General features: G+C 35.6%; 1 protein-coding gene across 3 annotated transcripts in view; it reads right to left on the bottom strand.

Annotated features, from left to right (window-relative positions):
• tmem259 (transmembrane protein 259) overlaps positions 1-15,547 on the bottom strand; it is a 34,385-nt gene extending 18,838 nt beyond the window's left edge. Inside the window, exons 1-4 of one of the 3 annotated variants that reach the window (XM_056468036.1) lie at positions 14,915-15,547; positions 14,545-14,809; positions 7,944-8,240; positions 2,111-2,273 (exon numbers count right to left, since the gene is read on the bottom strand). In XM_056468036.1, the coding sequence (XP_056324011.1) occupies positions 2,111-2,273; positions 7,944-8,240; positions 14,545-14,769 (685 nt within the window). In that variant the 5' untranslated portion in view covers positions 14,770-14,809; positions 14,915-15,547. Of the gene's footprint in view, positions 1-2,110; positions 2,274-7,943; positions 8,241-14,544 lie in introns of all 3 variants that reach the window. The other 2 variants (XM_056468038.1, XM_056468037.1) reach the window with 2 other exon arrangements.
• Between the last annotated feature and the right edge of the window lie 2,705 nt (positions 15,548-18,252).

Genomic DNA, 18,252 nt, shown 5'->3' with positions numbered 1-18,252 from the left:
AAATTTAAGACATTTTAAGACTTTAAGGACCCAAGGGAACCCTGATATAATAACAAGCCATGGTCAACTCGAGCTCAAACAAACCTTGTTGTCGTCTTGACGAACAGCAACAAAGCCAAAAAAAATAAAATAATAAATCTGCTGTGTCCTGTTTTTGCTTTACGAGGTCGTCTAAAAGCGTGGGCGGTTTCACTTTCTCCAGAGAGCTCACATGCACTCGCCGCGCATCTATATTTGAAATGACGAACTTTTTGAGCTGATGATAATAACGTGCGCGTTATTATTGAAATGCTTCTGACACCTGATCCTTTCAGAAATGGACAAACACGAAAGAAGCACAAAAAAAACTAAGGAGAAACTAGAAAAAACAAAGGAACAAATGATGCTTTCAGCAACCTAAAACATGAACAAACTGTCATGTTAAACTATTATCATCACCTTTTGGACTAATATGAACTAGGAATTATGGAAATACTTTCTAACAAGAGGTTAAATGTGCTGGTAAAGATTAAAGATACAGATGAGAGGTTTGCACTGACTGGGCTATATGTTGCATGATGTTTTTGAACCCAAAAAAGGGCTAAATGTATGCTGTGTGTGGTTTTTCTGTAATTGGTAACATAACGGAGACTGTAAGGGGCTGTATGTGGTCATATACGTTGCTTTTATTTATTTATTTTATATAACTGCAGATGTTAACAGTAGGCTTTTTCACATTGATTTGTAGTTATAATCAAATCATATTAATAGAAAGGTTAGTAATTAACATTTATACACAGGTATTTATGTGTATAAAACATCTGTTTTGTAAGAAGTGCTTCTCATATGATATGTGAATGACCCATACAGCTTTACTTTGACATTTCCTCCAGCGATAATAACATCGACTGAAACTTTCTGTCATACACCACGCCCACCAATGTACCCTTTTGGCAGTGGAAACACAAGCCTGGTAAAGGTGACCCGTACGGTGCTATTTTGCAATAAATGGTTTAAACACAACAGTCTGTGAATATAAGCAGCTTCAATTGGTAAAAAAATATGAATTAGTTTTTTTTATAATCACACTTCATAAAAACATTGTGCAGAAACACATTGATTGACATTCTCACTTTGTGCCAGACCTCAGAGGTGCAAAGTCCCTGTAGCTTTGCCCTCTTTTAAAGAGTCTCATTAAAAAAAACTGCACAATTACGATCAAAGCCTAAAAGTGTCAGATTCGAAGAGTTATAAAATATTATTTGAGGTGTATTTTGAGCTGAAACTCCATGTACACACTCCAGGGACATCAGAGCCTTATTTTACATCTTGTAAAAAGGGGCATAATAGGTCCCCTTTAAACTCTGCAGGGACACCAGCCCTCCAGGAGCGAGATTGGTCTAAATACCAATACTTGCAAATAGTCTAAATACTTGCAAATATTAGAAAATAAACACTGGTAGTGACAGTACTAATCTGAACTCCTCTACATGTATTACTAATAACAATGTGGAGAGGAACTCCAATAAACATAAAACATCCACAGACTCATTGTACACTGAATGCTGCATTTAAAAGTGGAAACAAACCTATGGCTCATTCACACAGAATGTGATCATGTGGGCAGTGCTTCAAAAGATGCATGACATGAGCATAATGGTCATGTTCATCCAACAAGCCTGTTTACATTGAAAAACAATGGAAAAGTAGTGTTCTGTGTGAATGAGTCCTTACTAGCAGAGCTCTGGTTTAAACAAAACCTTATGGGCCATTTTTTTTTTTTAAGTAAAAGGTCTACTTGAATGTTTCATGGTTAATTTGAAATTACATCATCGATCAAACAAATCCCTACATTTCTAAGCATTTCAGGGGACCTTTAAAACCATAACAAATATACAGGACACACATTAAGTCTTCCAGCCATAGTGTTTCTTAAGTCATTTGACATAGAACATGTGGCCTCTGAGCAGATTAAGGTCATTTAAAAAAATGTGGGAACAGAAAGAAAATCTGACCGGGAAAGTAGGAAGGGCTGCACTGGATGAAGGGGAAAGAGGGAATGAGTTTACACAGGAGAAAGAGAAGGAGAGCACCAGATATCTACGGTGTGGGGCGTATTTGAGATGTTTACCTGCTCGAGTTAGCATCTCAATCTCGGAGACAGTCTCCCTCAGCGGCTGCATACCTTTAGAGGCGGTCTGGCTGAAGGACAGATCCTGGGATTCGTTCAGGCTGGAGCCAGGAACACCACCGCTCATCGATGGATTCAGACGCGGCTCGATGTCCAGCTCAAACTGAAGGTTTAAAGAGAGAGGGCAAAGTCTTTTAATATGGATCTTTCTACAGGATTAGGTCATCTTAATGGAATAATGGGGTTTATGCAGAGGGACTTTCAATTTTAAGTTAGCCAGCTTAAGAGCTTCCAGTAAACTGTCATGCCAATACAAAATCTCCATGTCTAATATCTGATTTCTTACAAAAAAATAAATAAATAAAAATTTCTCCGTCATCTTCACCGTCTGATTGATATAGGATATAAAGAGGGTTTCAGGCAAGACAAGACGCACTGAATTAAATTACATTGTTACACGCCATGTCTTTAAAATATGGAAATTTATTTTACCACAGCATTTGGTCTAGTTGGAGTCTCATTTTGTGTGAGAGTGTTTTTAAATCTGTCTATTTAACTGATAATATTTTAATTAAATTACATTATTCAGGGTATATGCAGGAATCCTAAAGGTAATTTCAATACCTTTTTAGGACTTTTTAAAGAAGTTCTCAGAATATTTTAAGACCTCATCGCCACTTCAACTTCTAATCAGTATCAAACCTTTAACTTAATAAACAGTTGTTAATGAACAGTTATAGTTAAATAAATCAATGGAGCACAACCATGCAACAAAACTCAGATAAGCTCGGAAGAAACAAAGCTTGAAAGAATAAATTACACGATTGTTTTCAGCGACAGGCTTGAGCCACTGTTTAAACTCGTCTTTCTCCAAACAGGAGTACGCAAACTTACATTTTCCCATTTTGCCGTCTCTATAGTTTCGCTACATGTAGAGAGCGTCACATCACCTTCCCACGTTTGTCGCAAATTACGTGACATCACCCGGATGGGGGAGCTTGGCCGAACACGCCCCGGCCCAAACCAATCGCATGATTCAAGCACGCAATTGTTAATATTAGAAGGAAAATAAATATATTTATGCTTTTTTTGGAGTCAAACACTCTGGACAACGCATGAACAAAATGTAATACCTCGTAAAAACGTGATTAAGACATTTTAATACCTTTTAAGGGTCTTAATTTTCTAATAATTGATTTATTAACATTTAATCCTTTTTATGTCCTCGTGGACAACCTGTTATTGGTGCTGTAAAAGAAACCTTACGAAACTGATAATATCACACTAATCGTTCACTTGAAGTTTGTCATTGGCTGAAAAACACTTGCTGTGCATATAGCCCATTAACAAACAATAGATCTATCATCGTGTACTAAAGTTTTTTTTCACAAATATTCATGTAATTTTATACTTTAATACTAAGACCATTTACACCACAGGTCCAAACGTGTGAGAAGTTAAACTACAAACAATTAAAAAATAACATAAATATAAGCTCAAAATACATTTGGGAGCAATTGTGCAAGTGCATATAATGGTTGTAGTGTAGACTTGTTTTCATTTCATTAAAAACGTTGACCGATGGGTGGTCAATCACTTGCTTCTTCCTGCTGTCAGATGACAGGGAGTTATGACAGTGGGAAATACAAAAAGCTGGCCTTGACTAAGTTTAAATTTATATACTACCTGACAAAATTCTTGTTGCCTATCAAAGTTTTAGGAACAACAAATACTTGACTGCTAGTTGATCATTTAGTATCAAAAGTGGATTACATGAAAGGCAAAGGCCTCTAGATTATGCTTATTTTGCCAACATAAAATATGATCATGGACAGTAAGGTCTGACTTTGCTTAGACAAAAGTCTTGTGACTTAACAGAAATAATGTACAGAATAGAATATAAAGTCATGGTGCAGTAGAAAAAGAATTAATATTGTGTATGACTCCCATGAGCTTGGAGGAATGAGTCCATACATCTCTGTCAAGTCATCTGGTATGGCTAAGAAAGCGTTCTGGCAGAACTCGCAGAGTTCATCAAGATTCTTTGGATTCATCTTCAATGTCTCGTCCTTCATCTTACCCCAGCACAAATAGCACAAATATCTTGATACCTCAGGCTGTTGATGTTGCCATCCTCTCAGCAGATCTCTCGCACGCCTCCATACTGAACGTAACCCCAAACCATGATTTTTCCTTCACCATACTTGACTGATTTCTATGAGAATCTCCATTCAGGGTCCAATAAGACTTCTGCAGTATTTGTGATTATTAGGATGCAGTTCAACAGATGATTCATCGGTAAAATCTATGTTCTGCCATGTTTCCAAATGATCAACTAGAAGTAAAATTATTATTTCGTCATTGTAGTCTCTTTCTCAAACCAATAGAGCCTGTAGTATGTGCCTAGGTCATTGTCATAGACACAAACTAAAACCAAAACTTATAAAGAATTGTAGAAGCTAGGGATGCCTTTTGACCTTTCTTTCTAGAGATGCATATAGATTTTCCATTTGGTTACTGGTGACTACTTTGCATCTTTAAATTTTTTACAATGTTGTATGATTTGTTTATGAACTTGACATGGATATAAAAACAATAATGCAATGAGTATATTTCTTACTGCAGATGTTATTTTTTTGTTAATAATTTAATTTTTCATGAGATGGAGAGAAATTTTATGTATTATTATTATAATCATCATGATTACTTACTATTAAACTTTCATTTGTGAATTATTGAGCTTGAAGTATTGAGCATTAGTTTGATAATTGTTGCTGGTTTTTAGTCCTGATTAGTGTTGTTTTCAAACTCAATAAATGCAGTATTATACAATTTGAAGTTGAAGTACTCATTCATTTTTGATGGTTGCTCCTAAAGTTGAGAGTGGGACCAAATAAAAAAAATACATTTGAAACCTAGGCTATATTCTATAACTGTCAATTAACGGTGCTTTCACATCTGTGGTTCGGTTCATTTGGACAGGACCAAGGGCAAGAAATTATACATTGTAGCATTTTCTGCCGTCTTTGGGTCCTTTTCACACCACACTGACTGCTTTGGTCCGAACCAGTTGAAAAGAACTAAAATGCAGTCATGTGACAAAATCTACATCACCCATTGGCCAGATGTCATTGAATGTATTTCCTAAACTGCTTTTAAATTGGTCAGAATCAACGTGTGGGAAAATGCCACTTTCAACTCCCACAAGTAAACAAACTGGCAGACACAAAGGCCCATTCCCAATTCTACCCCTTGTTTTGCGCGTTCTCGTGAAGGGGTAGGGGTGTCCCAATTCTCTTTAGCTTGAAGGCATAAGGCTAAGGTGAAGGGGTGAATAGCCCTTCGAGCAAAGATTTTTCAGGACCACACTCGAAACCAAGGGGTAAGAAAATTTCCCAGAATACACCAGCCACAACGGCAGGATCGCAGCACCCGAAAGGAGATCCACAAATTAGTATTTTTTGTTATTATTACAAATTTTTACAACAAACAAGCACATGTTTTAATACATTCATAACCGTGTTCGTGTTTTACCGTCATGCTTTTAAAAAAAATGCTAAAATAAAAACCGCTAAATTTTGCGATCTAAAAACCATAATAATAACTCCTGTATAGCGATCCCAAAACATTCTGACACTCGACACTCAAATACCCTGTCAGAAAAGTCTAGTGGCTGGGAATGACCTTTTTACAGTGTCTGCTATAATTTTATTTTAATGTTGTTTTGGTGTGTTTGATGAATATAGCCACTGTGTAATGCGCAGTATAGTTACAATCTTATTGCCACATTAGATCATAATGATAACATAATATATGCCTTCAGTGATTTCCTGAAGATAAATACCAAAATATAACACAACTAGAATAATTACAGCAGTCGCGGTCGTCTGATCTCATATGAAGCAAGATATCACAATGACATATGATGATGTGTGCAGGTGCTGTAGTGCTGTCCCAATTCTTAGGATTAAATTTTAAAGCCCTTCCCCTTCACACTCGGTTTTAAGGGCCAAGGGGAAGGGGTAGGGGCATACCTGTCAACCCTCCTGTTTTTCCCGTATTTTACAGTTCTATCCCGCTATCATCCCATAAACATATTTTCCCGTATTTCTCCCGTATTTTCAGTCTTTCTCTGAAGGGTGGCAATATGCAACCCATACCACCGAACCACAAGGGGCCGCCCCTTAATCTTAAATGAGAGTCTGTTCTGTGCTTTTGCTTTGTTTAGGCATGAAAACACTTTGAAATAAATATAAAAAAGGCGGGATTCCCTTCCTTTTCATTACAGGTGCCGTCTCCCCTTCATATGCAATCCTCAAAATAGTCATGTAGCGGTGCATGACTGTCAGCTGACGCGCTCCATGATAAATAGACACTGTTTCCCAAAACGGATTCTGTACACACGATTTGAAACGGAGCGAAAGTCTGGTTTAGGTGCATGTTTGAACAGACATATACACATAATAAATTATAATAATAATAATATTTAAAGATGTTGATCTTGGTGGGTTTTTTTTTCCAAACACAACTAATTTCGTCCTAAATGAGCAGAAAAATTTAGGAAAGCAATCGAATCCTTTCATTATAATATTAGATGTGTGCATTTTAAAGTGGCACCTGTTATTTAATGTAATCGAACGAAAAAATCTAAATAAATAAGAGAGTCATTCATTGCTCTTTAATCAGAATGTGTAAGTTATACAGTGAAGAAGTGGCTAATGAGATTTGATAGCTTGATTCTATTTCAACATAATAGCTATTAATTTAATTTAATTTAATAAGCTGAACTGTTTGCTAATGTATTTGCTGCTAATTTATATTTATTTTTTCTTTTGTAAATAATAATAATAAAACATATTACTCACAATTTAACTGTTTATTTACAATGAAACAGCTCAAAATGAACATATGTAGTAATTTAGGGATGGGATGGGGGGGGGGCATATCCCTTATTTTCACATCCCAATGTTGACAGGTATGGGTAGGGGTACAACAATAGAATTGGGGTTGGGCCCAAATGTTGAACGACTGCACTGGCTGATTGTATCCCTGCTCATAGTATACTATAAAGTTTGTATACATCACTTTAGAGAAACTATTCATTTCAAGAATGAAGTGTGTGGCTGCATCTGGAAAACAATGTTTTAATGTATTTCAAAGGGCGAAGGCACATCGCAAGTCACTTCAGGAGGAGGTGTGAATTAATTTAGCTAAACTGAGACATGGTCATCTTCCGGAAGTATTACCAACGATCCATCAGGTAATGTTTTTCTCTATCTCTCTCGGATTAAAACTATTGGTAAAGCTCTGTCAACAAATATTTTGCACAGCGCATCAGACTACGGCAACTGGATTAGTCCAAAAAGGCGCAGTACTTTTTGCGGTTGGGTCTATTTTAGTTCGGATCATATTCTCACCACAAACTAACCACTCCTTATTTGGTCCCCTTTTGGTCCACAAGAGGGAAAACAAACTCTAGTACGATTCAACCGAACTAAATAAGCCAGGTGTGAAAGCACCATTGGTAACATAATTATAGTTGGAATGAAATGGTACTGTAAAATATTCAAGAGAATTATCCATTCTGTGTTGCTCTTAATCCTTTATAGAGTTTCCTGTGCGAAGTCAAGTTCCCTTTACTTTTACAGCACTTCATACAATGCAGACTGTGACAAAGCTGCTTCACAAGAGCTAAACAGGTAAATAATTAAAGTCAGATCAGAAAATGTTATCATTTTAGAACATATTCAATGGATGAATTACAGTAGCTGTTTAGTGGTAGCATGCAGGTCCAGTTCTAGTCAGTTCAAAAATAACTATGTAATAAACTCACTCGTACTGTGCTATTGTCAAACATGTCCATGGTCATCTCTTCCTCCTCTTCAGCATCTGTTGGCACCACTGGCTGTCTGCTTTCATGTCCATCCTCCTCTGGTTCCTTTACGAGTCCCTGGATACCCTCAGTCTCATAAAACTGCAGAAAGATAGGAGCACGGCTGGAGTTGCGCTGGATCTCTACACGCAGGATGCCGTCACGGGGCCATTTCTCTCGCACATGCTCAAGGCAGTTGATTGGAGACCGCGAGAAGGCAATGTGGATGTAGGCCAGGATAAAGAGCATAAACAGTGCCTATAGAAAGACATGAAAAAAAAGTGAGTATAGAGCAAAAATGTGCACAACTAAGTTTAGGCAACAATGTGTTTAAAAATTAGTATACAGTAGGCATGGGCCGGTATAAGAGTCTGACAGTATAATAATCTTGGATAAAAATATCACAGTTTCACGGTATCGTGATTACTGTTCTAAAATATATTCTTTTTTTAATGTCTGAGTAAAAAAAAAAAAAAAACCTTTTTTTTTTCCTTTGAAAACAATCTATTTTATTTTTTGAAAGATTTACAATATTTTGGAAGAGTAAACGACAGGCTAAATAATTCAAATGAATCATTGACTTCTGTTTTCTTCATTAGTTTCAAAAACACAGATTTCTTTACAATTTAAAACAGCATCTTTGGATATTTTTTCTGCTAGAGATACTGTTGTCCTACAAAAAATAAATAAATAAATAATAATAATAATAAAAAATGTAAATAAAAAAAAATCTTACATATACCTTAGGAACGGTATAACAGAAAATTTTGGCAGTTTTAAAACCAAACCATAATATACCTTGAAAACGATTATTGTCCCATGCCTAGTATACAACATGATATAAATATAAGGTTGAAGTCAAAATTATTCACCCTCTTGTGGTTTTTGATTTTTTTTTTATTTTCTAATCATATTTTTTTCTGCAGAAAGTCTTAGTCTTATTTTACCCCTTTTTAAGATTTAAGATAAGTTATTTGTGTCTCCAGTATGTGTCTGTAAAGTTTCAGCTCAAAATACCCATTAGATTATTTTAAATACACCTTTCTAAATCTAGGAAATTTGAGCTTTTAGGAGACTGTAGGAGACTGTTTTTGTTGCCTGTGCCTTTAATGCAAATGAGCTGGTTCTCCCACCTACAGTTTCCATGTGCAAGTCAAAGTCGCAGAGATTGCTCTGATGTGCATAGCCTTTACCTGCTGTATCTCATGTAGATAAACAGTACAGTGACAGACAAGAATGAAGCAGATCTCATTTACAACAGTAAGCACTATTCCAGGAGTTATTTGATGTATTTGTTGTGGAGTTAATTCATGTCTTTCTTCAAGGATGAGTCACACACAATGTCGTTTTAAAGTTTGCGAGCACACATACACATTTAGCTTAGCACTGTTTTTGAGTGGCAAATGTGACAGGACACACGCCAATATACACTGCTGTATAGATATCCGTTGTTAATGTACAAAATAATCCTCCACAAACCAGGATTGAAGTGTCTTCTTTTATAATTGCACTGACATGCGGCTGTAGTGTTGAATTACGTATCGATTTTACGGTCTTTTCTTTATTACAAACATGAACGGATTTAAAATCATTTCAAACTTGTAAAACCTATCCTTGAGGTGCAGATGATCACGGAGAGCTGAACAAACCTTTTAGTCACAGTTGCTTTGAACATGTCCAGTCTTGTGATCATGATTATAACCGTTACAATGAAGTCAGGTGAATACGCTGCTGTCAATCAATTCGGTGGGCGGGGAAAACCGCACTCTTACGTCAACATTGTGGTGGGCCTCTGAATTGCAGAAATTTGGTTCCTATATTAACGTCAGGAAATTTGACCAATATGATGTGTGAATGTGGACACACTATACCTACACACAGTTCTGTTCAAACAGCTTACAAAAGTCCATTCTCATCACAGGTGCCCTTTAATTCTTTTATTTTGGCTAGAATAAAAGCAGTTTTTTTTTAAGATCAACTATTAGCCCAATTAGGCAATCTTTTTTTCAGTTGTCAACAGAACAAAGCACTGTTATACAGTGACTTGCCTAATTACCCTAACTTGCCAAATAACGTAGTTAAGCCTTTAAATTGCAGAAATCAGTTATTAGAAATTAGTAATTAAAAGTATTATGTTTAGAAACTTAAAATTAATCTCTCCAATAAACAGAAATTGGGGAAAAAAACACATGGGGCTAATAATTCAGGAGGGCTTCAACTGTATATTTTTAAAAATTCTGTCTAGTTGTATTTTTATTTAGCATAATTTAGTCAAAGTTATAATTGGGCTAGAACTTCAGTTAAAGCAATATTGAGATTAGGTAAATATACAATTGGAGTCAGATTTATTATCCCCCCTGAATTATTAGCCCCCCTGTTTATTTTTTCCCCATTTTCTTTTAATCTGAGAGAAGATTTTTCAATACATTTCTAAATAAAATAGTTTTAATAACTCATTTCTAACAACTGATTTATTTCATCTTTGCCATGATGACAGTAAATTATATTTCACTAGATATTTTCCAAGACACTTCTATACAGCTTAAAGTGACATTTAAAGGCTTAACTAGATTCATTGAGTTAACTAGGCAAGTTAGGTTAATTAGGCAAGTTATTGTAAAATGATGGTTTGTTCTGTAGACTATCGGGAAAGAAAATTTGCTTAAAGGGGCTAATAATTTAGACCTTAAAATGGATTTAAAAAAAAAAAAAAAAACTGCTTTTATTCTAGCCGAAATAAGACTTTCTCCAGAAGATAAATTTTTATCAGACATACTGTGAAAATTTCCTGGCTCTGTAAAACATCATTTGGGAAATATTTTAAAAAGAAAAAATAATTAAAAGGGGGTGGGTGAGTGGGGGGCTAATAATTCTGACTTCAACTGTATTTATAGGAATACATTTCTCATGCTAATGCTATTTATGTTCATTTGGTGAAAATAAAGAAAAATGTTTTTATCCCTTGACTTTTAATTATGTTTTATATAAACAAAATAATCAGTACTAGGGTTGCACGATATTGGAAAAATCTAACTTTGTGATATTTCTTTATTTTGCAATATATATTGCGATTTGAATACAATTTCACCAGATGACTTCTCTCTATTTGGAAAGAGTGTATAATGGCAGATCGATTAGGATGATTCTGCAGTGGGAGTGCATCTCCATAAAATCTAATGAACGATCTATAAAATTTTGGTCCCCCAACACAATTTTAATTGTTGTCTGTGCTACTTGCAGTGCGTTTCTTTATTTGCATATGTTGTGAGTATTTTCATGCATGTGTTTAGTCAGGGATTGATTAATTAATGTTTACTATTTGCATCTCTATAAAATCTAATAAACAATCTATAATCTTTTCGGGGTTCCTCGACACATTTTCATTGTGGTCTGTGCTATTTGCAGCGCATTTTTGTATTTGTATGTGTTGTGAGTATTTTCATGCATAACAACCTATAAATATAATCAAGAAAAAGATACAATTGAAATAAAGTGCTTTACGGTTTCCTGAGTCTAACAGTATTCAAGTACAGTAACTCAATGATAAAAAATAAAAATTATTCAATAAACTTAATCATAGTTAAGGACACAAATGGTACAATGTCTTATAGCTGAATGCTTTTAAAATCATTATACAATCACATGCATCAAAATCACACATAAATAATAAAGTATGACTCAACATTGCATATCCTGCAATGTGACTATTGCAAATGATCACATTGCGATATTGATGCTGAAATGATATATTGTGCAGCCCTATTTGGTACATTTACAAACTCATCCCTTTAGCTGGATAATGCCACACTTTCAAACCCTTGCAAAATATCCTTTTTCCCAGCCCTACAAACAGACAGATAAATAGACAGATCAATAACTTGTGCAATTGTTCTATGGCAAGATCATTGCTGCAACAATGTTCTTGTGGTTAACCAAGAGACAATTAAAATGCTGCCTCACCAACTTAACAGGTATTTCTTGAAGCACGTCAATAGTCAAACACATCTGTATGCATTTATTCTTGTGCGCACACATTACAGTAGTTTTATGACAGTTCAGGCTGATTAATAAGCTAATAACTGTTAGTTTTAAGATTATCACCATTGGCTGATAACCATGACATTTTGCAAGTTAACCTTGTCGAGGCACCTTGTGTCAGTTCCAAAGTCTGATCTCAGCCTTGTTAACGGACATTAAATATTTTAAGGAAAAAAACATATTTGTAAATGAGTAAATATTTTACATTTCATATTTATTTTTATACTGTTCAAAGGTTTGGGATCATTAAAGGTTGATCATCAAAGGACTTATTGTTCCGTCTAATGTAAAAATACCTGCATAGTCTGTCTTAGGTTATGTGTTTTCTTATATAGATATATTAGTTATGTTTTTTACCCAGACATTTAAAAAAACATATTTTAGAGCTGTAATCACAATTCGAGGTAAGCGTGAACCGTGATATTTTTAACCAAGAATATCATACATCAGAATCTTGTACCGGCCCATGCCTACTGATGACCAGGGGTCCATTCTTCATACCTCGCTTAAATGACCTAAGATGAGTTGGCAGATCCTGGATCTTTTAATCTTGATAACTGATCTCTGGCTAATTTGGTTGTTCAAACAAGTTCCCCAATCAAATGAAAATAGCTGAATGAACTGATCTGAGATCTCTGCGCGTGTTGTGATGGACAGATCTATCGATCCTCAACATTATGATCAGTAATGCAACAATTGTCTGAAGGCACAGCAGCTTAGAGACATCATCTGATTAATATTCAATTATCAATGTGAGCAAATTTACATAAAATTCATAGTAAACTGTTTGCTAAATATGATGCGCAATGACTTTCCACATTTGTTGGGGGCTGCATGCTTTATGCTTTCAAGTGTCAACAAGAATATTTAACAATTTAATTAGTTTAACTTTTAGAGCGGATTTTCTACATTATGGTAGGCAACAAGTTTTTTTGTTGTTTTTTTTAATAAATGGCTGTTTAAATTCATTTTGATATTGGTAAAGGTATCTGCAACTGGCGTATTAGCCGACAAAACATGTGCACTACTGGAAAATTATTAATAATTTATAAAATAAAAACAAAACTGTACTAAAGATGCATCGGTACCTTAAAATAGTAAGTATTTATAAAAGTTCTTTTTTAAACCATTGCGGAGAGAAAACCTTTAGAGAGTTTTTGTATACAATATATTTTTATGACAACAAATCTCAGATGAGTTTTGAAAAACGAAACAATCCTGGATCGAGTCAAATTGTCTATGACCACCTCCAGCTAATTGAGTAATCCACAAACAAAATACAGACCCCAGCATCTATCCTGATGCTCATTTAGAATGTCACTGCATCTAAGTTGAAAAGAACTACGCATTTAACTGTTGTGTACTCTTAAAATTTACTCCCTGGTTGTTTATGCCCTGTTAACTTCCATTATAATTTTTACTGTTGATTATCAGTTGGCAGTTAGGCATGGGCCGGTATAAGATTCTGACGGTATGATAACCTTGGATAAAAATATGACGGTTTTACTGTTTGACGACATTGTGATTACTGCTCTAAAAAAATATTTTTAAATGTCTAGATAAAAAAAAAATAATACTTTTTTTCTCATTAAAACACAATATATTTTATTTTGAGAAACATTAAAAATATTTTGGAACAGTAAACATGTCAGGCTAAACAAATGAAAATGAATGATTGACTTCTGCTGCCTTCGTTTGAAAAACACTGATTTCTTAACAACAGTGTCTTTGGATATTTTTGTTGCTGGAGATACTGTTGTCCTAAAAAACAAACAAACAAAAAACAAAAACAAAAAAAAATCTAAATAAAAAATCTTACTCATACCTTAGGAACAGTATTACAGAAAACTTTTGGTGGTTTTAAAACCTTGACTATTCAAAAACCGCTGTATACCTTGAAAACGGTTATCGTCCTATGTCTATTGGCAGCATTAACCCTTTAGATAGGCCTGTGCAAAAGTTTGACTTTTATATGGAGTTCTATGGTGTAAAACAGCAGATTATAGTATGTGTGCACAAGTACACTTTGGGGGGTACACTTGCTATGCTTACCATGTTCTGACAGCTGAGCTACTCATTTTGATTTTCTCAGACATTTTAATACAAGCGTGCAAAGGTCTCTCTCTCTCACACTATAGTCCATATAGAAGACAGAAACTGTTTTTCTGCACTCCAAGTGATGATCAACTGTAAAAAAAAATTAAATTTGACCTCTTCCTCTTTCTATGTATGATTATATGGTGTCATTATAATGGAAGTCAGTGGGGCAAAAACATAACGAGAGGGTAGTACTGTAAATTTGCCCACAGTGTATAGTTTATTTTTTGAAAATCCGTCAAGCGTTTTCTCAAAATATGTATCAAAATAAGATGTCACCAAAATCATTACGTTTGTTGAAACAGAGAAAGTTGTGGTCATTAAGACTCAAAAATCACCCCAGAGTGGATAAAACAGCCCCAACAGAACACAAGGGTTAAAAAAAATAAAGAGGATCAACACACTCAATGCAAATGTCAAATCTCACCTTTAACAAGACCAGGAACTCGAATATTCGTCTGAAGGATGGTGGGAATAGTCTGGCGTATGTGACTGCCATCTTAAAGAATAAGGCGTGGAAGAGTCTGTCTCTCACGTTAATCAAGGGGTTCTGGTTCATTGCGGGATTACGAATCCGGTTTGGCCCACCATTATTATTGTTGTTGTTTAGTGGGACGTTGTTGTTGTTCACATTGCCTTGGTTGTCAGACATGGTGATGATTGTTCAGTAACTTGATAAGGAGAAGGACCAACTGAGGTCAGGGAGAAAGTTATGTGATAAGATCCAGATGAACAGGCCAAGCACACAACATCAGCTCACACTATTGATGTGCCTGGTTCTCCAAAATTGAACTGACCTTCAGGTATCGGCACCAAAAGCCCCAGGAGATGCTGAATGTTGTTAGGATGTTGGTGGGCAAGGCTCCTTCCACTCCTACCATGTCATAATCTCACGAGCTAACAGACTACTCTAGTTCTGAAGCATTTACAAACTTGCTGGACATGCAGCTTTAATATTGTCAGACCAGAGGAGCATGCCAGTGCGTTAAATTGTGTTTTAAGCTCAATTTGTCTTGCAATTGTGACTCAGGCCTCCAGCATCCACTGTCACCCCAACCAAACTCGTTCATTTATTGCCTCAGACACCAGACCAACTAACAATATTTGGTATGGAAGTTAAATCTCACTTAGACAGTCTAGCTGAACTTTAAAAAATGAATGAAAACTGAAATAGCACATATAGCGTAGTCTGCTAATAGTCATAAGCTAACAAGTTAGCCGAGCTTCCAGTGAAGAACCCGTATGTTCTGTTTACTTTTTGACAAACGCCTTCTCACATAACGCTGACACTCTTCGATAAAACAAGACATCAGATACTTGATGATTTCCCAACAGAACCATCCGATGGCAGCAACTGTAAGCTGTTTTACGAATCATCTGTTTACACAACCATTTTCTGAAGCGGAGCGGACTTGGGAGCAGCAGTTAAGAAGCTTTTAATGAGGGAAGCATGTCCACTCTGTTTTCGTTTCCGCGTTGAGTCACGTGATTTGGCCCAACGATTTGTTTTTTCCTCAAAAATCAAACTCATTCCACAACAACAGAATGAATGAATGAACGAATAAATAAATATATAAACATAAAGAACATGCACTTAATGTTGTTTATGATTTCTCCAAATCGCATTAATGTATTATTGCGTCACGTCATAATAGAGTGGAAAAGCTATTCAGTACAGCATCTACGGTACAGGTCACGCAGAAGAAGTAAGTAAAGATAAACATCCATAGCGCCATGTTGCGGTGGGGGTGACCTCAAAATACGCTGTAAGCATATTTTACATAAATTTTAATAGATTTCTGCTAATTTTATTCATTCATTCATTTTCTTTTTGGCTTAGTCCCTTTATTAATCAGGAATCACCACAACGGAATGAACCGCCTTCTGCTATGTTATTAGAGACAATATTATATTCAGCAATTTGTTTTGAAAATGCTTTATTTGGCTTTTTAATTTACTATATAATTTACAAAGAACATTCTCATAGTATTAGCTAAATGTATTCATTCTGTTAACAAGTTTAATACAAATAATTTCAAGTACAGCTAATGTTGTAAGACATTATTTTCATATACGGCCAATTTAGTTAATCAAATTCACCTATACCACATGTCTTTGGACTGTGGGGGAAACCGGAGCACCCGGTGGAACGTGAACATGGGGAGAACCTGAGGAGAACATGCAAACTCCACACAGAAATGCCAATTGACCCAGTTGGGACTCAAACCAGCGACCTTCTTGCTGTGAGGCGACAGTACCAGAGCCATTGTGTCACCTCAAGCCCTTATTTGTGATTTTGAAATCAGAAGTTCAGTTTTAAAATTGATGAGCTGTTAGCTGTAAATATTATGTTTTTTCCCCCCTAATTGTCTGAGAGAAAGAGAGAGAAAAACTTAAAAAGTTAACTTAAATGTATGAATTATAACGTTTATATACAAAAAGTGAGAAAAATAAATAAGTAGCCTATGTGCATACATACATACATACATACATACATACATACATACATACATACATACATACATACATACATACATACGTACAGCCACAAGCGAAGGATCAAAAAAGCCTTAGTAAAACACATTTCTGTGTACGCGTATATTCTTCAAAAGTATCTAATATATGAAGTAAATCTAGGGCCATATATACTTGCAAAATAAAAGAAAGTTTTGCAAACAAAAAAAAAGTTTTGAGAAAAAAAATAAATAAATAAATGCAAATCTCCAAATCAATTAATGTGAAAATAAATGTTTGAGAAATAAAAAATGAATTTTGCTAGAAAAACGAAGAACTGCAAAGGGAAAATTAAGTTTTGGGACATAAAAAATAAAAAAACAAGCAGTGCAAAAAAAAAAAAAAAAACTCAAATATTTGCAATTTTTTAAAAAACTATATTTGCAAAACATTTTATAGCATTGCCTTTACGGCAGGCCCATGATCGCCTCACAACAAGAAGGTCCCTGATTTGAGCCCCGGCTGGGTCAGTTGGCATTTCTGTGTGGAGTTTGCATGTTCTCCCCACATTCACGTGGGCTTCCTCTAGGTGCTCCAGTTTCCCCCACAAGTTCAAAGACTTCCGGTAAAGGTGAATTGGGTAGGCTAAATTGTCTATTGTGTATGTGTGTGAATGGGAGTGTATAGGCTGGAAGGGCATCCACATATGCTGAATAAGTTGGCGGTTCATTCCACTGTGGCTACCCCTGATTAATAAAGGGACTGAGTCGAAAAGAAAAGGAATGAATTAGTTTAGCTTTACTTAAAATTGATAAGCTATTGGCTGTAAATATCACCATGTTTTAATTTGATGTGCGTATCCGCAGCTGTATCCTATCTAGACTTTACCGTCTGAGACACACACACACACACACGCACACACACACACACACACACACACGCACGAACACACACACACACACACGCACACACACACGCACGCACGCACGCACACACACACACACACACACACACACACACGCACACACACGCGCACACACACACACACACACACACACACACACACACACACACACACACACACTCACACAGAGAGATAGACTTAAAAAATTAACTTAAACATATGAATTATTCATTCATTCATTTTCTTTTTGGCTTATTCCCTTTATTAACCTGGGGTCGCCACAGCGGAATGAACCGCCAACTTATCCAGCACATGTTTTATGCAGCAGATGCCCTTCCAGCTGCAACCCATCACTGGGAAACATCCATACACACATACACTATGGACAATTTTAGCTTACCCAATTCACCTATACCTCATGTCTTTCCTCACCCGGAGGAAATGTATAAAGAAAACCAATAAAACATTTATATCCAAAAAACAAAAAAAATTTGAAAAATAAACAAATAAAAATAGCATACATACATACATACATACATACATACATACATACTCATACACACACACACATACATACATACATACATACATACGTACATACTTACATACATACCTACAGTCATACATACATAATACACAATACTTTAGTAAAATACTTCGGTGCAGACTATGCACGAGTAAACATTTCTGTTTACGCTTTTATACTCTAAAAGTGTCGTTAGTTAAACAAATACGCAAATAAATCGGAGCTCCAGTCCAATAGGGGGTGGTAAGTCT

This window comes from Danio aesculapii, chromosome 11, assembly GCF_903798145.1.
Source record: "Danio aesculapii chromosome 11, fDanAes4.1, whole genome shotgun sequence".
Lineage (NCBI taxonomy): Eukaryota > Metazoa > Chordata > Actinopteri > Cypriniformes > Danionidae > Danio > Danio aesculapii.
The sequence above is the reverse complement of the archived record's forward strand: the minus strand, read 5'-3'. Positions and strand labels throughout refer to the sequence as shown.